The sequence below is a fragment of the Accipiter gentilis genome, chromosome 8 (assembly GCF_929443795.1).
Source record: "Accipiter gentilis chromosome 8, bAccGen1.1, whole genome shotgun sequence".
NCBI classification, from domain to species: domain Eukaryota; kingdom Metazoa; phylum Chordata; class Aves; order Accipitriformes; family Accipitridae; genus Astur; species Astur gentilis.
In genome coordinates, this window is record NC_064887.1 from 33,955,900 (window position 1) to 33,981,118 (window position 25,219).

The window sequence follows — 25,219 nt, forward strand, 5'->3', positions numbered from 1 at the left end:
TTCTTTCCTTCTGCTTGATTCATGCCTGCACTGTGTGAGGGCTAGGATCTGCTACTGCTTGCAGCTGTGTACCAATGCTAGTGCTAAAATTTGTCGCCTTGTGCTATGGTATCTACCAGTTAACTCTTGGCTATGAGTCAGTCCACTGAGTGTAGCTGGCTTTTGAAGGGTGGAAGTCAGAACGGTAAGGATGTCCTTCCTATTTGTGTGTGACTAATTTTAAAAACCTTCCATTTTGAGCTGAATTTCTTTATTGTTTTTGCAAGCTGATTACAAGCTGAGCTAATAGTTTGATTTTTGTAATAGGGTTTGGTAAACAAGTAGCTTATGCCCTGGAGAAGGATATTCTGGCTTTTTGAGATTTTTTCTTTATCTCGTCTGAGGAAATGGAAGCTACGAGTTGTACCAGTTCTTGAGATTAGAGACCACTGGGTACTAGAGCACCATGAAGAAGGGATCTTGATAGCTGCAAACTGAGTAAGATATGAATGAGACAGAGCCTTACTATGTATTGCCTCTCTCTTTTTTTTTTTCCCTCCTTCCTGCCCCCAAAGTCAGAGAATGAGGTGCATAAAAGCAGTGATAAGATGATTTTGTCCAGAATGTGAGTGTACACATGATAGTGAAAGTGCTCTGTGGGTAGTATCCTCTTAAGAAAGAATAATAATTTCACTTAATTGTTTGTCCAGTTAGAGCCTTTTCTAGGGTAAGAGAAGAGAATCTAAATTAAGGACCATATTTAAATGAAGCTTTTTTTTTATTTAAAATTTAATTGTCAAACCTAATAAAACAATTTTTTTGTTCTATTTGTTGCTATTCTGTGGATTCTAATTTCATCTGTCTTGGAGCTTAAACAGCTGATACTACTGTGACTGTTGTGCAACAGATGCTTAGGAAAAGAGTGGATGTGTGACATAACTTTGAGCGATTGACTTGTATGAATAGAGAAGTGCTTTGAGTTTGCAGCAGGACTAATCAAACCAATGAAAAAAGGAGTCTGTGTTACTGAGTTAACTATACTGCTGATGCAGGTGCCATATGACACGATTCCTTTCAAGAATGAGTCTTTATCAACTTAAGCAGCTATGGTTTTCTGCTTTTAGTACTGTTTTCTAGAAACTGTTCAAGAACCTGATTGCTGTATTCTGATTCTGAGCATAAATTTACATTTTACTCTTGCTCCTGGTTTGTCCTCCTGATATTTAAACATGGCAAGTGTATCCTTGTGCAGATTTCAGTTTGTTAGCCTAAGCAAGCTGAGGTCTCCTGGTTTCCACTTCTGCAGTGGAGTCTTCAGAGAAATGGGAAGCCTTTCTCTGCATATATTTAGTTCAAAAAAATCTTTTGGAAGCCAGGTGACCAGAACTGCAGAGAATACAGTATCAGTGTCTCTTGTGAAATGTTTTGGAGGTATTTGTCCATAACTAATGCAAACATATTGATCTCATGTGGCTACTTCATGCTTACAGTGTTGGTGGCAGTCATTTCCAACTGATGTGCTGAAATTCATAGCAGAAATTTTACAGGGATCAACCCAAATAATCCTTTAATGATTGACTTTCATTTTTCTTTCATCTGTCCATCAGATAGTTTTATTTGTCCTGTATTATGTCACTTTATTTCCAAATGTTTTATTATTCTAATATTTGTACTGGTGTTGCATGTTTAATAGCTGTTAGTAATCTCTTCCTACTCTAATATTCTGCTCCTTTATCTTTGTTTTCATCATGTCTCTATCCTGTGAATGTCTTCTACTTGTGTCTCTTATCTCAGTCTTCACTAGTGGTAGCTTATCAAATGCTTTGCCAAGACTCATGTGTCTCAGTGGAGATTTCATAGTATGTGAAATTTTGGTTCTGGGATCTGATTATCTTCAGTGATAAATTTCCTGCAGGAGGATGGGGTTATATTAAGTTGCTTGAGCTTTTATTTAATCTCTATTGTGTAAGTTTCTATTTTTATCAGTTTGGCATCTTACTTTACATCTTAATATTACCATGCTTACTGAAAACTGGATTAAAGCATGTGTTTAGGTGGCGTTGTTTTTCTTTTTTAATGCTGTGTACATACTATCTTTGTTCTTACAGTGCAGTAACCTAGTTGGGTTTTTTGTTTTGGTGGATAGAGTGTAAAACTGAAGGGTATAGTTTGGAAGGTGCAATTCGGTTTGGCTTGACAGAATCTTCTTTCGTAGTTGGATGAATGTCCTGTTGCCTGTTCCTTGGTGACTTTCTGCTTAATTATGGGGCTCTTGTGTGTGTTGATTTTTGTTTTGGTGTGGGATGTGTTTTGTATTTTTTTAATGTGTTTTGTTTCATAGGTTTTTTGTTTGGTTTGGTTTTTTAGAAGTTATCTCTGCTTTTGCCTTTTAGACAATAAGATTTCTTGTCATCTTTAGACATGTATCTAGCTTTGCCTATCTGTACATAGCTCCTAAGGACTTTGAGAAGTTCTGATGGCAAGTAATTAATAAAGAACCGTGGCTTCTGGGGCGAGAGAAGGAGGCCATGCATTTAAGTCAGGAGCATTAAAAGCCTGATGGTCCCTTGGACTACCTTGGATTTTTTTCCCCACCACAGTAACTGTAACAACTCTTGTTACCACAGTGCAGCCTCCTGCTGCTTCCCAAATCTTTCCTTGTTGCAGAACAGACGACATACAGCCTGGCAAACAAGTGATTTCCCCCCCCCTCCCCGTATTATTGGGTAGTATGTGCCTTTGCTAACACAGTCCTTATGTATACAGGTCTTCTAGGCATGTTGAGGTGCATGTGCACCAAACTGCAGGGAAGAACTGTGAGTGTGATCAGCCCTTGCCTTGATGGCAGGTGGCGTGAATACTTGTGTATGGTGGTGGATGTAGTGCCTGTGTGCCAGGACACTGTCTTCCTTACTTAACCTTCCTTGGCACCTGTGTGCCCCTGGGGCACCTTGAACTACTTCCAAACAGTTAGCTTGGGTGTGTGGCAGCATGTATGCAGCTAGGGTCATACAGCATCCCTGTACAGCAGAACATCCAGAACTTCCACCTGCCAACTTGATACAGACCAGCGAGAGGCGTGCTTGGTGTGCGAGGCATCCATGCTGGGGCTTGGGTCAGCAGAATTTCCTATACCCCTACTTGCTCAAGGTGCAACATGTTACCTAACTGTCTTACAACATCTATATAGTGATCTTATGGGAAGTATAATCCATATTCTATTAACCTAAAAAACAAAAAAACCCCCCCAAAGATGAGACTAAAAGGTATTTGTTTCATAACTATATGCCTTATAAAGATAAAGGAAAAAGTACTGGGAGAATGCATTAAAGGGGCAGCATCTTAACATTGCCGGATTTTTAGTATTGTTTGATTTATTTTGGCTATATTATTGTGACTTTTTAGCAGAGATTTTACCTCAAACTATTGAGTGGGGGAAGTACACAAGAACCTGACACCCAAACCCGCAAGCATTTCTGGGTGTTCTTCATCTAAGGTAGGAATTACCATGTGCAAAATGAGTAATTGTAACAGAGGCTCTTTCTTGTAGCCCTATATGGTAAGGGACTATAGATTAATTGGCCCATATTGTATTTAACAAGTTCTGATCAAAAGGGGAGTGAGGCATCCAAGATACTGAAGTGGTTCCACAAAGTACTTCCAGACAGAAGGATCCAACTTGATGCATATTAGGTGAATGTTGACAGTTGCTTGAAGAACTTGAATTTGTGTTTCATTGAAGCTTCTACCTTATGTTCAGTGGTTAAAAGCAATGTTAATTTAGAAAGTGCCAAGCAGTGCTGGAAAATAATACACTTCTAACTAAGAATCAAAGGACTCAGATCCAGAATTAGGATTCAGTCAGTGGCTCCAAGATTTCACTAAAGTGTCTTGATGTCCTGGTATGGAATAGTTGAATCTAGCTAGGCTGTACTGTGTGTGGGAGAGTGAAGATTCAGTGAAGCCTAATACACTTCTATTCCTTGTTTAGGAAGAAGTAGCTTTTTCTGTACTGTTTGTCAAAATACCAATAAGAGTTTCCACAAGATCAGGAGCTCAGGTTGATTGTGTCTGGAACTGATTTTTTTTGGTTCCTACTGTTCTTTGGTCCCCAAGGTCTTTGGTAGTGACTCTACATTTGTAGTTGATCATAATCCATGCAAGACACCTCTGCTTTCATCATTGGAATCTGTGATCAAAACAAATGACACTTTGTACTGACATTATGAATAAGAACAAAAAGGATATTGGTCATCATGACTCTTGAGCTATTCATAAAATTGCACTGTGGCTATATTTTCCTCAAAGCTTTTGTACTGTTCTAGACAGGAAGTTTTTAATGTAATTTTAGGGTTGTCTTTTAAAGTGCTGTTTGTACAGTATATTTTGGGGATAGTGTTTGACCCTAGCTGAGACAAAAATATCCCTGGATTCTGCTGTGGAAGGGAACCAGGCTTAGGTGTCCTATTAGGTAGCTCTGAGAGTCTAGTACTCTCTGACCAGGTTCTTTCAGATGTTCCACAGACAGAGGGTGTAATGTTTAGTATTAAATTTACTATTTGAAGATAGTTGATGTTGCGGAGGATTTCTGATTTAGCAGAGTGATGCAAAATATACTCAAATCACAATACAAATGCAAGTTAAACTTAACAAAATACAGCAATTGCAACATACAGTTCAAACACAATACCAATGTGATCCCCAGTACTGGTCTGTAGAATATGCTCACTCTCATGATGTTGGGCACCCCCAGTCGCCAGGAAGGAATACGTGGGTTGAAGCCACCTCAAGCATGTTGCTCTCTTTGAAATTTCTTTGTTATTTAGTTATTGTACTCTGTTGCGCTGAGCCACGTATCCACTCCCACATACTGGTCTAGCTAACTCAGGGAGACATTCAGGTTTTTTAATGAACTCGGGGAGAAACATTTACACTGCTAGTTGATTCACTCAACTGTAATGTAGTCAGTTGATCTGTTCAACTGACGTAGCTGTTTATCTAAAACAAAGGCCACCCTGTGGTCCCCTTTGTGCTGAGATAAAATCAGCTTCTTTGCAACAGCTGTGGTCAGTCACACCCTGCATTATTCCCTGAGCTTTATGGGCATGTTGCCCTTGCTCATCTTCACCGAGCTGCCTGCTGTTTTGGGGGTTTACGGGTCAGTCACTGTAGTGGAATGATCATCAAATACAGCCTTGGATGAATTTGCAGAAAAACTGTGACTCATTGAAGACAACAGACCCTGCTTAGTTGTGCTGGTTTTGGCTGGGATAGAGTTAATTTTCTTCATAGTAGCTGGTATGGGGCTATGTTTTGGATTTGTGCTGAAAACTACTGTTGATAACACAGGGATGTTTTCGTTATTGCTGAGCAGTGCTCACACAGAGTCAAGGTCTTTTCTGCTTCTCACCCCACCCCACCAGTGGGCAGGCTGGGGGTGCACAAGAAGCTGGGAGGGGACACAGCTGGGACAGCTGACTCCAGTAGACCAAAGGGATATTCCAGACCACATGATGCCATGCTCAGCATATAAAGCTGGGGGAAGAAGACGGAAGGGGGGGGGATGTTTGGAGTGATGGCAGTTGTCTTCCTGAGTAACCCTTATGTGTGATGGAGCCCTGCTTTCCTGGAGATGCTGAATGCCTGCCTGCCGATGGGAAGTAGTGAATGAATTCCTCAGTTTGCTTTGCTTGTGTGTGTGGCTTTTGCTTTACCTATTAAACTACCTTTATCTCAGCCCAAAAGTTTTCTCACTTTTACCCTTCTAATTCTCTTCCCCCATCCCACCGGCGATGACTGTGCAAGTGGCTGTGTGGTGCTTAGTTGCTGGCTGGGGTTAAACCATGACATTAGTCTAGACATTTTCATTGTTTGGGCATGATGAATCTTTTTATCAGTAGTTTTAGCTTGCTTTTTACTGTACAGTGTGCATGGCATGAAGAGGTGGGAAGATACCACATAGTGTGTCCAGGCTTCAAGGTTGGCATAAATGCATGCTTAAGTATTTTATGTGTTGTATAAAACACTTTCAATTCCACATTTAATGCATTTCTGAGCACAAAGGTGGTTATTAAATTGAAGAGGAGAAACAGACTTGAAGTTCAAATTACTCAATGTAATTACGTTTTTGTAATTGGATATACAGGGTATGCAGTGAAAACTGTGACTCACTATTGCAGTGTGGCGACAGTCATTTCACATATCCAGCTCTCAACAGCTCTGCTGTTGATCACTTTCTGATATTGCTTTTTACTACTTATTTTGGTGTTAAGCAGAAGCGTGGTATAGCAAGCAAATTATTTAGTTAATCCAGTGTTAGGATTTTTCCAATATTTGTCTTAAATGATACACTGGCCAAAATTGTTGCTGTGACTTTTCATTGTTATGGGAATGGTGATGTTCTCATGCCTAATGCAGCTTTCAAAAGTACATTTTAAATGTTGCAAATTCTGGAACTTTGAAGTTGATAAACGCTAGTTCATAGCATTTCTGCCCCTCACTGTATCTCCACAAAGTGGGAAAAAAGTATAAATGTATTCAAATGTACTATTGTAATGCAGCAGTGGGTACAAAATTAACATTGTATGGACAGTGTTGTTATGATACAGCCTGACTGGCAGATGTTATATTTTGTAATCTCAGTTTCCTTTGCATGTAGTGTTTTTCTAAGTGATTTTCTACTTAAAAAAAAAATTTTAAAAAATCTACCTTTTATGTGCCTCGTAGGAGTCCCTTCTCTGCAGGGTAGCCAGTTTCAACCATATTGGACTAAGGGAAAGAGTTCTCACAATTCTCATCACAGTCAGTAATGGGGTAGAAGAAGAAAACCCAAATCGTTGCACCACCACTGTACCCTCCAGGTACAGTCCTCTAAGGTGTAAAGTCTATCACAGCGTTGCCAGGATCACCAATACCATTTAGCCTGCTATTAGGTGAATGAGCATGTGCTGTGTTCAGACAGCACAGGAGTAAGTGCCTGTCTGGCACTCTGAATGGGTGGGCAGATGCAAACAAAACTCCTAATAGCATAGCAGACAGGTAGCAAACTGGGGCTGTTATGTTAAGGGACCAAGGGTAAGGCTTGAGATAGTGCATTAGGAAATATGGGGGTGGGTGGTGGGAGGAGTTGCTAGGGCCTGTCTGAGTACCTGTGGGTTATGTGAGACTAATCATTAGGAAACTGGGCTTTAACCCTGTTGCTTATAGAGGAATTAATTCATGCTTGTTTATCTGAGGCTGCTCTGCCAAGTCCATTGGCTTCTATGATATGCATAATTTCTTTTAAATACCACCATCCAAATCACTCCACACCCCCCTCCTCCCCCCAACCTCAGTTTTTCCTTTTCCTTGGTCAGAAACTCTTCTTGACCAGTTCTTCCCCTTGTTGCCCCCCATTAGTATGGGGAAGGGGAACAGCTGAAGTATATGAGAGACAAGTGTCAAATATATAACTTTTAGTTTAAGATTGGCTTTTACAATTATGGGCCAGATAGTATGATGAAATTGTGCAGAGTGTCAATTTTCCCTATAATTAGAGTGGTTAAAAAAAATACAAATTTTTAAAGAGTATGGTTTTTTTCAGCAGAGAAGATGATTAAAATGGGACAAGTGTACCATTTTGAATGTGTGGAGGGCCTGAAACTGTTTTTGGATATGTGATACTTCTGTCCTCTACTGTTACTATATAAATGAAAATTATGACACATCAGTTAGTTTTATTTCCTTGCTTTTCGGTTAAGTAAATGAAAAGGCTATAGGAAAGAGGCACTGGGGAGCTGGGCATTTGGAAATATTCCATATGAGACAACCTGAAGGGTAACTGAGATAGGAGAGGACAGAACAGCAGCGACATTCGCAAGCCAAAGATCAGGTATTTTTTTCCCTTCATATGGTTTGTTAGGATAATACCAGCTAAAATCTAAGTGCAGTTAAGTGTATTTTTAGTGGAGGAAACACAATTACAGCGTATAGGCTGGGAGTATAATGTTGAAGTGAAATGTAGCATCTTCTGTACTGTGAATGAGATGGTCCCATCAGTTTTTTTAAAAAAACAAAACAAGAATGGGTAGAATGTGGATGGCTGTTCTGAACTGCAGAAGTACAGCTCAATGTACTTCTGATGGGGACTATTAATACCCCCAAATACCTAGAAGCTATAGTGGTTGACTGAAATTTGCAGTGTGGCTCTCTTGCAGTTGCCCTCCTTTCTGTATTGCGTTTCTACAATGATGCTTTAAAGTTACTGCCTTTTTTTGAGGATATTTTATTATTTAAATATTGCAGTTTATTGTTTTCCAGGCTTGTTTATCTGACCTTCCTGTCTTAGGTCACTTGGAGATAGAGTTTTTTGGATTACGTTATTTCATTACATAGAGGTCTTAAGTATGAGATGCTGTAATACTATTTTGTCATTTGGTATTACTTAGTTACCTGTCACTTACACAGTCTGCAAATAAATGGAGAAGGTAATAGTTCTGGGTTAAACTACAAACCTAAAGTGAATTTCATAAATAATAGCAACTTCAGAAACAGTCATGCTTGTTATATAGATCTATGAAAACTGATTTATAATCGTTTTTACACTAGAGGGCACTAACATCTCATGAAATTTAAGCCCAAACCAATTTTTACTCTCTCTGTAACACTTAGGTATTGGGTAGTCTTACTGTTCTTGTAGTGGATGCCAAAGGTTTCAATTTCTTTTCTCTGTAGAAATGAAAAGTAATAGTATTCTTGCAAGGATGCAAGGTTAAAGGTTAGTGTGTGGAGTTTTCCTTTGATTTTTTTTTTTTTTTAATAAACAGTAATTTGTGGAGAAACCTGTAAATTCTGCTTGTACTCTTAAATTGCTTTTAATGTGGTAATTTTCACTTAAATCTGGTGAATAGGCATCTAAGATAGGAAATTATTGGATAACTTCTTAGAAAAGTCTAATAGAGTTAACATCTGGAATATACTTTCTAAAATTGGTAATCAGAAGAAGAGAATCATATGTGAACTGATGTTGCGGGCCTAACTTTAAGTTAGGGTTAATGCGTGCATTTACATATTGATGTCTGGTATATAGAAAATAGTAGGGAAAAGAATATGAAAGTCTATGCTGCCAGTAAGTAATGGATCGCAATGGAACCTTCAGTTGTTTATGTTGTTTTTAAGTAGGTAATTTTAGAATATGTGTTTGAATCTAAAGTTTGGACCTCAATGTGGTGTAGCCATTTTGGAAGTACTTTATTTTTGTTACAGATTTTAGATACTGAATCTTGTTTAAAACACGTGAATAAAATGGTTTCTGATTACTTTTTGCTCTTTGTAGGAATGGTTATTCAGTTGCCTTGGAGATGATCCTGCAGCTGTAAATGTAGGGCCGAAGATTAATGGTGTGGGCAGTATGGACCTAATGAACGGACAGTTAAGCAGTGTTAATATTGCGGCTACTGCTTCAGAGGTAAGGATTGCAAAATTGGATAGTTAAGTCCATAAGTACTCAATTTTTCTAAAATGCACCAAAATGTAAATTTTTCTTTTAACAGATCTGGGGCAGCAGATTCTTGTTTTGTGTGTTTGTTTTATATGCCCCAATTTAGATGTGAGTAACTTAAAAGTTCTGACCTTTGTATACCAAAATAAAACATGAGCTAGCATTTACAGCTTTGCCATAGCCAAAGCTGCTTTTTTATGTTCTCTTCCATCACATCTAGACAAGAAAGCTTTTCTTTTCAAGTTTTAACAATAGTAGACACTCTTAGTGCAATAAGCTGGACTGGCAAGGCCTGTGGGAAATGTTCTCTTTTTTGACAGATGCTTGTGTGTGTGTGTAGAGGGGCGTTCTGACACAGTAGCACTAGAATAAGGTTGTTCCATTTGTCTTTTGGACTATATTCAGGCATTGGAATGGGTCTGCTCCTGCCCACCAAAGTGTCTGCCCTCTAGAACTGAACAGCTCATGAATTAAGAGTGTGTGTATCAGCCAAGCAGTGGAGATTGGCCTCCTATACTGATGTCTCTTACTTGGAAGTTAATATAGTTTTCCATTTGTCATCTACTTGTTAAGGAAAAGAAGGGGTGGGATGAAGTTAGTACCAGAACTTCTTGAGTTCTTTTTGCTAGGATCATTTGAGGAGCTGTTGAGAGTTGTGTCTGATTCCTAAATTCTTAGCAATGTTGAAGGGTTTGTAAGACCTGGCTGTTTTTGAGGTCTCGTGTCATCCCACCCCCCCAACCCCTTGCAAATCACTCCCTCTTCAAGTTTTTGTTGTTTTTTTTTGTTGTTGTTGTTGTTGTTAATGCTTCATAGAACTGGTATGAAGGGAACTGAAAATCTACCTTCAGTGTATGTTGAGTGATCTTTCCAGATGTATTGTCTGTCTGTCTTTAAGGTGACTGAATATATGCTTTGGCTTGTACAGATGTACAACACTAAACTTTCTGCTCAGGGGAGACATTTACTTTAGTGCTGATGCATGTTATTTTTATTGCTTTTGTCACAGTGTGAAACATGTTTTCACCATAGTGGATTTCAGTTTGTCTTTTTTTTCCTTTAATTCTTAATTTGCCTTTTGTTTAAAAGACAAGTAGTCAAAAAGACTACGAAGTCAGTAGTGAAAAGAGCCACAAAGTCCTGAAAATAGTTGCTTCCTTGAATGAATCTTTGGACCTTACTGAAGATGTTTGTTTTATTTATGTATGTACACATGTGTTTTGATAGCAGAGCTGCATGTGTGCTATGCACTTGCATGTGCATATGGAAATGGAAAGTACCACAAATGAGGTGAAAGAAAAATTGGAATGTTGTGTTAGCAAAAGGAATCAAATAATCTCCAACACAATTTCACAAGTATTCTCAAGATTTAAACAAGAAAGCTGACATCAATCTCCAAGACCATTGTTGTTTTTTTATACAGATTCTTGTACTTCCCTTATCATTGTATTATGAATCATTGATTGACTGTTTGTTGGCATCCAACTGAAAAATTTTCCTGAGGGAAAGTTCTGGTTTTACTCAAGATAGTCTTGAATGTTTACATGATGTCTGATAAAACTGAGTAAAATATACTTTGGCAAAGTTAGATGAATCTGCTTTCAGCAAGTGGTATTTTTGTTTTCCCCATCTTGACTAACTGGGAGGAGGGAGGACTTGTAACTGAAATGTTTCTGTATGTTGGTTACTGAAAATGCCTCTCTAGTTTGGAGTTTCTGGTGGTGTTTTCAAAGTCAGTTTTTTCAGAGAAATGGTACGGTTAGAAGAACCTAACTAAATCCAGACATGATTATTAAATAAGTATATATTTTCTTTATATGTCCTTGTAACAAAAGTGCTTAAAAATGGATAAGAGTTTATTTCAGCTGGCTGAATTCTCAAGGAGTTTGAATGTTGTTGTTTCTGTGAGTAGGAAGCTAAGGTTAAAATATATAGTGTAGCCCTAAAATATTGCCTTGTTAGGTTTTCAGGAGAAGACATTAGCACAGTAGAACTATTTACCCACATCAGGGATCATGTGCTATCTTCCCTCCTGTCTTGGCATCAGCAGACATGATGTAGGTGTTACTGAAAGTACAGTGTAACAGTGCTGAAATTTGGCTTCCATCAGAAGTGACCTAGTGGTCATTCATGTACATGTTGTGTATATGACCCATATATATGGTCTTGAAAACTTTCAACATCAGCAGTAAATTTACACAGACTGTCAGAAGGTGCCTTTATTATGTGGGCCAAAGTCTTATTTTTTTCAGCTTTCTAGCAGGTATGCCCCTGTGATGGTGGTTAGGATAGAGTGCTTAAGGTTACATCAGTCACCAACATAAGACTAGGCAGGTCTTGGTTTGTGGTCAGTGTGTTTTTCCAAAGCTGAGCTGGAGCTCCCAGCAATGGTGAGAATAAGCTCTGTGCACCAATACTAGTTTTCTTTCTCTGGAATCTCTCTAAACAAAGCATTAGGGAAACTGTTGTGGAAGCTCTGATTGTGCTTGCATCAAAGCTATGCGATTGTTGAAGCATGCAGGTATCATACTGTACTTCAGGCAAGCATGCTATTTGCTAAAGAAGCCTTAAATTTGATACAGTTATTGACTGTAGTAACTGTGGTCCTTCATGATGGTTTTGTCCATGGGTCTCATCTTATTTCTTAACTTTTTAGTCAAGAGTTTGCTTTACACCAGGTTTCTAAAAGTGAGAAGAAACTAAGGAGCAAGAAACATGCATAATCTTTCAGGTCTTTAGAGGAGAGTGTGGAGCAGCAAAGTGATTGCATGCTCTATGCATTCTGAAAAGTATGCCTGGGGTTCAGATGTGAAGCGTACATGTGGATGTGACATCTCAATCTCCATGCAAAAAAACTCTTCTTTCTTGTCATGACTGAACAGAATCTTGGTTTGCATCTGTGTATTAGAGGAAGTGATTACTCGTAACACAAATGTATTGTTTTCATATGTTTCATATGAAAACAATATATGAAATATAGGAAAACAATATGAAGTGTTAATTTTTTGAACCATATTTGTATTTTGCAGGGAAGCTAAATCTTTGTTGTAGATAAAGATTCCTAGAATATTATTATAGGATCTGGTATTTTTTGGAAATGTGAATTACTAGCATTTAAAAAAAACACAAAACTTAAAATTGTTTATACTAAGTGTCTTCAACAGGAACACATATGTAGCACACAGTGTAATTTTTTTAAGTTTTAATGCTTCTAAGAGAAACAGGAAGAGATTGATGCTGTTCTTTGATGTTAACTATTCATTTGGGGTAAACCTTGTCTTTTTCCTCACCATAGTGGTATTTTTTTCTGTTTGAAATTCAGTGTGACTGTGTTGTTGTTGTTATTGTTATTAACTTTCCTGTCAACAAAACTGGAATTTAATTATGCATTGAAATGTAACTGCTGTGTTTTGAGGGACACCTTTGAAATCCATTGAAGTCAGTTTGAGAGTGTCTGATTTTAGCAGTCTTTGTCAGGAGAAAGTATGTCTTGTGACTGACTTTTAATTGATAATTTGCCCAGTAGAAAAATTCTATGAACAGTGATGTTGGAACAGAAATTTTGCTTTTGGGAGTGTCAAAGCAAATAAAGGATCATCAGTGTTTTTGTTTGTTTCTGCAGAAGAGTAGCAGCTCTGAATCCTTGAGTGACAAAGGTTCAGCTGAACTGAAGAAGAGCTTTGATGCAGTGGTATTTGATGTTCTAAAGGTTACACCAGAAGAATATGCGGTAAGCAATTCAAGTAATTTTTATTACTTTCTGTGTGAACCTTAGGGGCAGCTTCTCCTCTGCTTCTCCATTTCTATGTTTTTTGCCTAACATCTGTCGTCCATGGGTTTAAAAAATGGATCCTGCACTGTAGTTCTTCATTGTCTATATTCTGTTTAATGTCAAGTGATGTTTTTGGGCTGTGCCATCCAGGCATTTTTCACACTTTTATATGTAACATAGACTGAAGATTCTTAAATCTATATCATGCAGCTTAATTCTGACATGCAAATTTTAGTTGCAAGAATATACTTGATCTGTACTTGGTTTTTTCTGGACGTTTTAATTTTTAACTCTGTTAATTCTTACATCTAGGGAGTGTTTTCTTCTTTCGGGTGCAGTGGTACAGAATAATGAGTTGGATGTCCTGCAGAACCAAGAACAAATGAGTAAAAATGTTTAACCAAAACATTGGGTGATTCTATTTTTTAAATTTTTTTTTATCCTACTTATAGAGGTTAAGGCAACAGATGGTCCCCTAAGTGATTCAAGTATGTTACTAGAAAGATTGCTAACAAGCTATTGCTCTTGCTGCATTTATAATTCAAGTGGTGAGATTCATGATGAGTTGTCCTGGGGAGATTATCGAAATGTGGTAGTATGTATCACAAAATATTCCCATTAAGTTTGTTCTATTTTTTTAATCGTTAATAAATATTTTTGTTCATTATTAATGACTAAATTGATTTTAATGAGCATACTGAAAATTTAAAGCATCTGGAATATGAAGTAGTACTTGCACATTAAATTCTTCTTGGACAGTTAATGGAATTTATTCCTGACTGAGGTTCCAGTCATGTGGTTTGGGCCTCTTCCTTGCTCCTTTGTCAGGAACAGCTGGGCAGTGAATCACCTACTTTTCATGGCAAGATGTTTTTGGGGTTGGCTATCCTTTCAGTTTTATCTTACGATTTCTTTATATAAAGGAAACCTAAGTACTTAGGGAATGTGGGGCGGCTAGGGGCATGAATTCAAGTGGAATTACGCATTCAGGCCAGAATAGCTACAGGTTCCTTTGAATGGCTCTGCTATTTAGCCAGTGGTGGATACTGTTGAGCAGCAGCATGGATCACTTAGTCTCTGTGGAGTTGCTGTCACTCACTTGGGCAGCAAATACATATAAAGGTGCTTTGTCTTGTATTGCATTTCAGAATCCTTTTGCTCTACTGTCCTCTACTGTCTAATCCTTCATCTCTCATGTGCAGAAACCTTTTACTTTTATGGGTGTTCTAAATGTTACCTACTTGGTAAATCTTGCTTAGATAAAAATCTTTATTAAAATCCAGTGTTTTTACTGTTTTCATATTATGCCTCAAACTGGGTAGATTCCACTCACAAACAGGAATCTTTTAATTAATTTCACATTACAATTACAAACCTGTGGTTGTATTTTTGGTTTATACTACCTAGTATAATTTTGCTGTTTTCTTAATTCCCCAAAAGAAAACATCTTCACTCTCAGCCTTCTCCCTTGTAAAGTGTCTAGCTCTTCATATAAGGTTTCACTTACTGTAAATGGATCTGAAATGTCTTAGCGATAGAATTCTGAATAATTGACCAAAATTGCTGGTAGTCAGTGTTCAGCCCTTTGGCAAGGTTAGAATTAATTTCATTTCTTTGTCAATGTTTCTGTGCACAGCTGCACTTCATTAATGTTTGTTTCCCCAGGCAAGTTTATCTGCTTTTCCAGTAGGGCTTGCTTGCTTTGAGTGCTGTCTTTTTCTGATCTTTCTTTCTGAAAGCTGTAGAAATAAGTAAATTTGCCAAAAACTTAGGTACATTGGTGGAGAAGTACCTTTAACCCTTACACTTGTTTGTATTTTATTGCCCATTTCCTTATTCTTCCTGGTTTTAGTCCTACCATAACAGAGAAGTATAAAATCTTCATCTGGATTTCAGTGTTAATGTGAAGACTACCTGAGTGATGCAGTATGGCCAAGCTCTTGAGGATACCAGCACTGCTGAGAATGCAAAACTGTGTTACTAAGGTTTTCATTATAATAGTGGGTATGCACCTCTCCAATTGGACTTGGATATGCTACCAATTGCTTTTTCAAAGTATGAGAAAACTTCTAGTTTGGTGATAGCTCTTGTAAAACAGATGCAGTGCAGACTACTGGCATCTGTGACTTAATGAAGGCTGAATTTTGTTACCAACTGCAGAATGAATACTGTTTTTAAAAAAATAACTTTTTTGAAGTGGTAAACTGAGGAAATAATTTGTGGGCTGTGTAAGTACCTTATTCATGGAGAGAAGAGATAATGTGATAAAGCTAGTAAAACAATAAAAGTAAGTTGCTGCACAAGAGCTAGACAGACATCTGTCTAATTAATGGTTAGGAAACCTTGACTTGATTGAAAAATAATTCCAGTGCATAGGTAGCATAAAGATGAGGGTTAACTGATAAAGTCAACTTCCCAACATCAACATTGGGAAGTCTCATCCTGTACCTCATATGATATGTTGCATTTTGATCAAAATGGGTCAGTGTGTACAGCTGGGACAGTTACATTTATGCTGGAGAAAGAAGAGCAAAAATCTGAAAGATAATTAAGTTTGAGACACTGGAAATGAGATTCATGCTAGTGGTTTCAGTATCAATACGACACACACATGTCTTTTCAGTTCTCATTGTGTAAGAGACATGATTGTTATTTCAAAACTCGGTCTGTTTAGTCATTTAGTGGGTAAGAGACAAGTTGGACTACAAAAGCTATTGCCTGTAATCCTGTATTTTCAAGAAGCTGCTTACCAAGCCAAAGAGAAGCCCAAGTGTAAATATTTTTGGTGATTTTATTTCCATATTCTTCCCTTTGGCAGTCACCTAACAGTATCCTGAAAGCACAGTTGGTGTGCCATTTCATGTAATGGTCCTTTGTTTAGTCTTGTACTAACTTTCTAGCAAAAATACGCCAGCCCTTCAAGGGGTCTAGTTTGAACAGTAACGGAAATTATTATTGTAATGTATGTGTAATAGTCTGGTTATATTTTTGTTAGCAACTGGGTGTTATAAGTTCTTTGTAAGGTTGAAGGCTTCTTTAGAAAGGGCCAAGTTATAGCTGAAACAGGTGAGATCTTCAGGCGTAGCTGCTGCTGTTGCAAATGTATAGTTTGCTTTATCCCCAGCAGCTTACAAAAGAAGTTTCTAGGGGATGTTCTGAATGCCTGAATGTATCATAAATTTTGGGGAAAAAGAATCCCATTCAATGAGTATGAAGTAGGTTACATTTGTTTTCTGCTGAGGATTCTACAGACAGCTTTCTAGCTGTAACGAATAAGGAGACTGTCTCTGTTTTAAATACCTGCTTTTAGGCTGATGACTGCTCACTTCTTTATTAAACGGCTAAAAGCCACAAAACAAGTTGGTGCCAGGATTACCCACTGGTGTCTGGCCCTGCCGATGGAGCCGTTGTGTGTGTGTACAGGGTAGACACAGTTGCAGTGAATGCTGTCCATTTTCGTTGAAAGGAAAAGTGTGGTTTCAAGTGTACAGGGCACAATTTGTGGGGGAGGGATGTGTTAATGGTGCAGTGGCAGTAGAAAGGGGGGGGCTGATGAGACTGAAAGAAAAAAGGAAAATGCTTGGGGACATGAGCTCCAAATTAAGATGCTGGCGAACCTCAGGTTGAAGAAATATTTATTTTTTGCTTTACAGTAAATTCTTATTCCTTAGACTGCTACTGTTTAATTATTTGACTGTTTATTACTCTTTGACTCGCTTTTCCATTTTATACTTCAACTTAGCCACTGTGGTGTAAATATTTGAGGTAGAATTAAGGGAAGCGCAGCTGTATAAATCCATTGCTTTTTTTTCCACCTAGTTATCTAAGAAGGATTCTTTATTCTTTTCCTTAGTCTCTGAAAGTGCTACGAAGTAAGCTCACACTAAGATGTATGTGTATTCCTTTCTTTTTGATTCCAGTTAAGTTTTGTCGCTGGATGTTGGAAAAAGAGTATTGCTTATTTTGGAAACAATACACAAATTTATTTAAAAAAAGTTAAACCAAGAAATTTTTCTCAGAGGCGTTCTTACAGCAGTTAAATATCAAGTTATCTGTATCTGAAGAAAGAGCACGAGAGTGAGTTTTGTAAAGGAAGCAGGTTCCAACACTTCTGGAACTGCATTGTGTGTATAATAAAAGTGCAGAAATAAGTTTTGAGGTGTGTGTGGTTCAACAAACTCATTTTTTGCCGCTTTGAACAGAACAAAATTAACTTAAAACTGGCCCAAGGTTCCCCCCAGGAGAACTTTCTCTCTTGTGTGGGACTCTGGCAGATTCACAGTCCCCTCTGAGTTCCTGTGCAGCTACTGGTGCGAGTTGTGCTACGCGGTTCCTGGCAGTAATGTTGGTTTTGGCCTCTCCTGAGGCTGGTTGTCAGTGGATTAGGGAGTTTGAGGCAAGTCTGTCTGTCTGCATCTGAGTGCAGTTTGAATAAAGTGAAGTACTGGGTCCTGGGAGCTTTTGATGAAAAAGGACTTCTGCTTGTATGTGTTCCTGTTAGCTTTATTTTACAGAAGGATATTAAAGAATAAGTATGTTTCCAATGAGGGCAAGAAGAAGCAACTTTATTATAGTGTGTAGAGGAACTATTAATGATAAAAGTTTTGGAGTTAACTTTGTGAGAAAACAAGTAGAGTTTCAACACAGGAACTTTAATACCCCAGTGTTCATTTTGGACAGCAGAATTATACTACTGATGCAGTGCTTAACAGAGGTTTAGCTATTTTTTCAGTGAGGAAAAGTATTCTGGCAGCCTGGAGAGACAGTGCTAAGCCAAGTTGGAAGGCTTAAATATAATTCCTTCTAAAAATTCAGATTAAGGAACAATTTATGAAGTGCTGCTTGAACCAACATGGCTTCAAGGAAAATCAGATTATGGCAGTATTCTTCAGTAACCAAAATGTAGACATTTTGATTTTTTTCATCTCAGACAGAAAGTTATTTTTTCTTTTCACACTGAGGGTCTCTGTCCAGGAGCTCTGTGGGAAGTGCAGTGTCCTTATGGTAGGTACATGGCAGGAAAACTTGTAGTACAGTAAGTAGCCTGGTAGGAGGAGTTCATGCTTGAGAAGGCCTAGGGACTAGAAAAGTGGGATTATAGCCCTGGATCAAATGCGAACTTTCGTACAGGAGTGTGGAGAGGAGCTCAGTGCGGTGGTGTTAACTGCAACTGGAAGTTCTTAAGTTACAGGTTTTTATGGAAGGGGGGTAATCCATATGTATTCACAGAACAGAGGAAGAATTGGGGAATATTTTAAAATTTCGTTTCATTGAACTTCAAGATATTCCTCAAAGAAGCAGCATACTGAATGTAGTTCTTAATCTCTTGGATGTAAAATTTCTGGCCTGACTGACCTCCCTGAGAGAGAAATAAATCTCTTAATATGTATATGAAGCTGTGTGGTAATAATTTTAATATTTTTAAGTACTTAACTGTTAACAAGTCCAACATCTCAACACCTAGGAGAGCTAAAGTATTTTTAAACTTGGCTGTTGGAGACTGTCCCCAGGCAAGGTCTTTCTACTACATGCAAAAGCTCCCATGGCTGTGCAGGGGGGAAGAAATTATCTTCTAACTACCATTCCAGTGTGTTGATTGCAAGATGGTAATTCACTGTTTTTAAAAGATGGTTTTCTTTTGTAGGGTTCTTAAATTGGTTGAGAATTGGGAAATATATTAGTTGTACATTAAAAACATACCTCTTGTAATCATATGCTAGAATTGTTACCTGGTATCTAGGGCAAACTTAAACACAAAGCTTCCATTCAGCTCTTTCATTGCCTGCGCAATGGCCAGATTGGATGGGGCTTTGGTGTTCAAGGCCAGGTTGGATGGGGCTTTGAGCAACCTTGTCTAGTTGAAGGTGTCCCTGCCCATGGCAGGGGGGCTGAAACTACATGATCTCTAAGGTCCCTTCTCACCCAAACCGTTCTGTGATTCTATATAAATGAACTTGATAGACATATCACTTCTGGAAAGGCAGAAAATACTGAGTTTCCCTATCTTTGTGTAATCAGAATCCTTATTTAAATGATAAGTAAGAATAAGTTCACAGTTTTGTACTGTACATGTAATCCTGTTTTGGTTTTGTTTGGGTTGTTTTGGTTTTTTTCCTTGTTAAAATCTATGCAGCTGACAACTTCAAAACCGGAGGGGTTATGGTTGGCTTGCTTCATGTGACAAATTGATGTGAACACTTAGAATTTTTGGTTTGAATATTAAAACATTAAACCACATTTAGGAGAGGGAGCTATCCAGGAATTTGTATTGGCTGGGTTAAGGAGCTGGAATGAGAAGTTAGTGCATTGTATCTCTTCCACTGCAGAAACCAAACTAGTGCCTTTGTTTATTGGGATTTAAATTCCCCTCAACTTGGTCATGGTAGAAGTTTTTTGTTGTTGTTAGAGCTGAGCAATGGCATCTACCATAAATATCATAAATTATTTTTGAAGTTTTGTCATTTCAAATGCTATTAATTAAAATGCCAGTCTTTCAGTTTGCTTTGGTTTTGACTTAGCAGTGAGCAAGCACCTTTAAAAGGATAAAAATTTGGTTAAGTGTTAGACTGATAAATATGAATAAGTTAATGTTTAAAAAATTCTGTTTTGTCAAAGGTATTTTTAAACTTATGTGAGGTACACTGTCATATCTCAAACTCAAATGGCTTCTTATCCATCAGCTTAGGTATTCGGCTATCAGTTGCTTGCCTCTTTTGAATTGTGAAAATGTTTTTAAGTGCTTGGAACTCTTGATGGAAATTGCAAGCTCTGTAAGAAAAGAACCTCTGTAAGGGATGTTTCTTGAACAAGTGCTCATGTGATACAGTCTTACTGAAGATTGTTACTGCGTTTAGTGAAAGCAGCAAGATGTGTAAACCAAACAAGCAAAAAAAAAAAAAAAAAATCAGCCTAATATCAATGTGATACTAGAAGAAAGAAGTTTCTCTGTTAAAACTTGCTGAGTTTTTTAGTTGCCAGACTTGGTTTTTTTAATATTGTAATGTAGTTAATAGCAATTTCAAATCTTTTTAGTAATGAATATTAATATTGAACTTCGGCATTTATGTGGTTTTTCAATGTTAATATACTCGTTCAATATCTCAATTTAAATGTATGCATTTATTTTGATATGTGAATTCTGGTGTGAAGCTATAATAACAGTCCTTGTTTCATAAATATTGGGTATTAATCCTGTCTTAAAGCACTAATTTGTTTAGGAGTCACTACTGAAGCAAGTAACAGTCTAATTTAGCTGAGGCAGCTCAGGTTGATTAAGAGGACAAAGTCTGAAAGGGTGGGAAGACATTTATTTTTAAGCATTCTTTCTTCTATGTGAACAATGAATCACTTTCCTAGCTCACTTTTATTGTACTGTTGTTGTAATTTTGTTTTAGTGAGGAGGATTTGCAGTGAAATGTTAACGACCATTGAAATGCCTGGGTCTTTTGTAAGGATATTTTAATATACCTTTATATTCAAATTTTATTGAAGTGCCCATTCTTTTGGTTTCACCTTCCCCACTCTAACCAATTTTCTAAATAATTTCCTTTATTGAGAAGTGTAGCAATACATTCAATCAGCCACATGTTTACCTAAAATAATAAACTTCTGAGAAAGCTTGGTGTCCTTTAGCAGACAAACAGGAGACTAGAGATAGAATTCTATGGCTGGTGTTTCAGGACTGGGTTCTTCACCTTGGAAATCAAAAAGTAGAGTTAACTCTTGCTGTAACATTTGGCTGCTCTGTGGTCAGGGTTGGATCAGGTGAGAGACATGAAACCATGCTTTCCTTCTGTCCCTGTGTCTTCAGTGTTCTCTGCAGGTAAGAGTGTAATTCCTTGGTGGTTGTGCCTGCACAGCCATGGATGCATGGTTAAGATGATTTACAGAACTGGGATAGATTTGCTCTTTCCTAGTGAATGGGAAGTTTAGAAATAACACCACACCCCACCCCCTCACCCCCCCCAAATATCAGGCAAGTTTGTCCTACACAGTGGTATAGACTTTCTGTGCAGTATTTAGGTAAGTGCTGCCCTCACAGGGAAGCCCTTTCCTTAGGCATTCTCAATTTATCGTCTTAAACTGATGTAGAAATAAATATATAAACTTGTGCCTCAAGTCCTTTTAGGATAAGAGTTCTCTGAATGCATCTTGATTATTAGCTTCCAGTCTATTTTAACCCTAGAAATTAGTTAGCCAGATTTTTCCTGCCCCCTTCTTAAATATCATGCTTTTGGAGAAAAATCTTGTTCCCCCTATTTGTCGGATGTCTTTCCCTGCCCCAGTAGAGACATGCCTTGCCTATTTATTTCCTCAAAAGAGCCTTATTCATTGATATCTCAAATAAGACGGCATACTGTTAAATTGTCAAGATGAAGCCATATTTGCTTACCCAGGTGCAGTGTAACATAACCCAGAATGACATCTATGACATGTTTAGAAGTTTCTAAACCTCTTCTGTGTGTAATTTAAAGATCCAGCAGTACCTTTCACCTATAGCAAAGTGTTGTCAAGCATGTTGTGACTTTTGGCAAGCTGGTACTCCTGTCACTGTCCAAGGGTCCTAGCCCTTTCCCAGATAACCTGCTCAGGTTATGAAAAGGTGGGAAGTAGCACGAAAAATTACCGGCATTGCCTGTGCATGCATTCAAAATCCTTCAAAAGCAAAGTTTTATTAACGACTGTTGGAATAGTTTGTCTGGGTGCACTCTCAGATATTTTTTTGCTTCCCTTACCAGGAGTGACTTGTTGCTGTCAGTACTTTTTGTAGCAAGATAAAACTACCGCTCTTGAAAAAACACTTTATGTGAAGATTTCTGTATTTCTGACCTTGATAGTCTAAAAAATAATGCTGAAAGAGCCTTTAATTTTAGGAAAAGAAACCATTTTTATTCCTTCAAGAATAGGTCACTTTTTTGTAGGCCTTATAATAAAGGAATAGAATGGTTTCAGTTAGCAACGTTGCTTTCAGTTTGAAAGGCATCTTTTATTTTTGGCAAAGGTTTTTATATTTTTACTGTAGTTGCTATGGGCACAAGGGAATAGAAAAGTTATGTTGAAGGCAAAGAGTATTTTGGCCTACTGTATTCCTGAATTTCCATTCTGACTAATTGCTGCTGATTAAAACAAACTTTGCAGGGTATGTCCGATATCCTTGATTTCATCTAAACTTTTAAGGTACAGTATGATTTTTGCTGTTGAGACAGATGGTGCAGCTGATGAGTTGTTCAACCACATTTAAAAAATGGTAGTTCAGGGTTTCATTTTTAAGCTGACATTTAAGTAGTTTATCAATATTAATGAATGGTAGGTACAAATCATAGGCCCCATACCACATGCAAGTGTTGGTCCTGTTGGTTACAGAACCAAGAAAGTCTTTTTTATGTGAAAGCTTGTACAGGATTTCTTGCTACAAAGATCTTGAGACACACACGTTTGTGAGTGTATATTGTCTTGTTTGTAGTTGAGTATGTGGATTTGGTTAAATTGGTCTGATTTAATCTCACTTTAGCTCAAGACTAGAAAAATGTGATATTGTTTGGAGAAGGAGCAGCTGACTAAAGCAGAGCCCAGGAAAGAAAGTTTGTAAAAAGGAAACACATAAAGGGCTTGTTACTTCTATGATGTTGTACTGCAAAATACCGGATGATTGTGTCCAGTGTATTGGTTACAGAAACTGGGACTGATTTCTATCATTTTTTTATGGTCATGTTTGATTGCTAGAAGCCCTATCTAAAAATAGATTTAGAGGTCAAGGAGATGTGCTACAAAACATAGATTTGGTCATCTTTAGCAAAACACATCACTTCTGGTCTCATTGGAACAAGTACTCTCATGAGAGCAGGTGTGTCTCTTTGTACCTGCTTTCTTCAACTGGAACATCCTAGTTAAAATTTTTCTGCAAGGTTGACTTCATCTGAGAAGCTATTCTACTATCCAACAATGGCATTCAATGGCAATTGCAATTTGTGAGTGTGACAAACCTGTTCATGTATAAATGGGGGAACCACTGTTTTCAAGGAAATGGGAATAAAGCTATGCAGCTCACATCTGAGGACACCAGACAAGGTCCCTGGATTCATTGTTAAAAGAGTATTTTTTGATACCTAACTCAGATGGCACTGGTATTTCTGGGCTACTACATACTCTTTGAAAGAGACGTTCTTTTTCTTTTGGATACATAGGCAGACAGCAATCCTAAACGGTATGCTTAAAATCAGGCTCTGTGAATATGTTTCAAAATGCAAAACCTGGTCTTTGACTCTGAGTTCTCCTTTACCCTTTTCAAAGCTAAAAAACATCCCAGAATGAAAATGTACTTACTGGTTCTGACTTGCTGGAAGCGAGATTGCTGTATTTAATTTTAACTGTTTCTCTGCAACTGAACAATTGGCTTAGTTATTCAAATATGGTTCAAGTATTGATTTAAAAATTTTAGGGCTGTTTCAGTGGAATGGTGTGAGGCCTAGACTAAGACTCAGAGTTAGAAGAGAAACTGCCCTTGAGCAGCTGAAGTTAGTTCCTTGTATTCTTGGATAGCTTCTTTTACAGTGTTTCTGAGTTCAAGCTCTGACTTGCATATGTAACTGCGGGATTATGCTCCTGAGAATAATTTCTCATAACTTGTTTATTTTAATAAATGTAAAGTTTGGAGCACTTTATTCTCTGGTTTTGCAGGACTGCTCTGTGGTAGGAGCTGAAACCTCTGAAATTAGCTACAAAATGAAAGTCAAATAATAAGAGGAAACACAGCAAGTACAGTTCTTGTGCAGTACAGCAACTTAATGGAATGCAAGGTTAATTTTTGAGCTTGACATTTTTTTTTTTTAAATTTCAGGGTCAGATAACGCTAATGGATGTCCCTGTATTTAAAGCAATTCAGCCAGAGGTACGTAGTTCCTTAGTTTTATTTTCAAATCTAAATGAAAAAAAGTTATGCCGGTGTATAAATTCTGGAGTTGCGAAGTGTTAAGTATGTTAATAAATCTTAATTTTTATCCCAGTTCATACAGCTCCAAAGCAGGTGGTTTTATGATACAAAAATATCTGGAACTAATAGTTTGTTTGAAGAATGAAGTATTGGTATTTAAACATGTTCAGCTAGTGCTAGAGATGAAGTATCTGGGTTTTAATGTTTCTGAATGATAAACATCTTGATTTGACTATTCTGATCATAATGTTTCAGGTTTCAGCTCCTGATACCTCATGCCATACCTCATGCTGTCCTGTGTTTCCCTAACCGGTTCATATCTTTTCTGGAATAAGAAAAATGGCTGTAACAGCATCTTGTATTCAAGATGGGTGTGATCTGTGGATATATTGGGATACTATACTGATGATTTGTGTTCTCTGTTTTGTTTTAATATAATGCCATGTTCCTTTCTGATTGCAGCCTGACTTGAACTGATGTTTTCAGAATCTTCACAGTGACTATAATAAATGATGAATTTGTTTATACTTATTTCTCTATGATTAGCATTTTCCTGTGGGCACTGTTTTGCACTTCTGAAGGTTTATTTTTCAGTTCATTGTCCGCTTTATCAGTAGTGTGGGTTTTTTGGTTGTTTTCGCAGGGGGTGGGGGGGTGGGGAAGGTTATTTTTGGTGGGTTGGGGTTTTTTTGGGTGGGTTTTTGGTGTTTTGTTTTGTTTTTTTGGGTTTTTTTTTATCCTTCAAAGAGCCTCCTGCTTGATCTCTCTGGCTCTTTTTTCTGGGCATCCTTAAAGTCTTTTTGATTGGCAGAATGTTTATCCTGATCTTCTAATAGGATATCTCTTTCTAAAGCTCTTTTCCAAAACTTTAAAGCATTTTGCCCTTTTATCCGATTCTTTTGAATATTTTCCTCATGTGTGTGTTTGTGTACTACTACTTCTGATGTTAAGCATTACTGCTGTGCAGGGTTGCCCCTGCCCCCAAATGTTGAAGTTGAATAAGCTCTGGGTGCTTTTATGCAGTGTCTCATCTCTAGTTACACTGAGCTTCAAAGGACTG

General features: G+C 37.7%; 1 protein-coding gene across 8 annotated transcripts in view; it reads left to right on the plus strand.

Moving 5' to 3' along the window:
* The window catches only part of RALGPS2 (Ral GEF with PH domain and SH3 binding motif 2), a 135,087-nt gene that overhangs the window by 25,925 nt on the left and 83,943 nt on the right, over positions 1-25,219 (plus strand). For 7 of the 8 annotated variants that reach the window (XM_049807170.1, XM_049807171.1, XM_049807167.1 and 4 more), the window contains 3 exons: positions 9,293-9,424; positions 13,080-13,187; positions 24,067-24,117. In XM_049807170.1, the coding sequence (XP_049663127.1) occupies positions 9,368-9,424; positions 13,080-13,187; positions 24,067-24,117 (216 nt within the window). In that variant the 5' untranslated portion in view covers positions 9,293-9,367. Of the gene's footprint in view, positions 1-6,764; positions 6,840-9,292; positions 9,425-13,079; positions 13,188-24,066; positions 24,118-25,219 lie in introns of those variants that run through there. The other variant, XM_049807172.1, reaches the window with a different exon arrangement.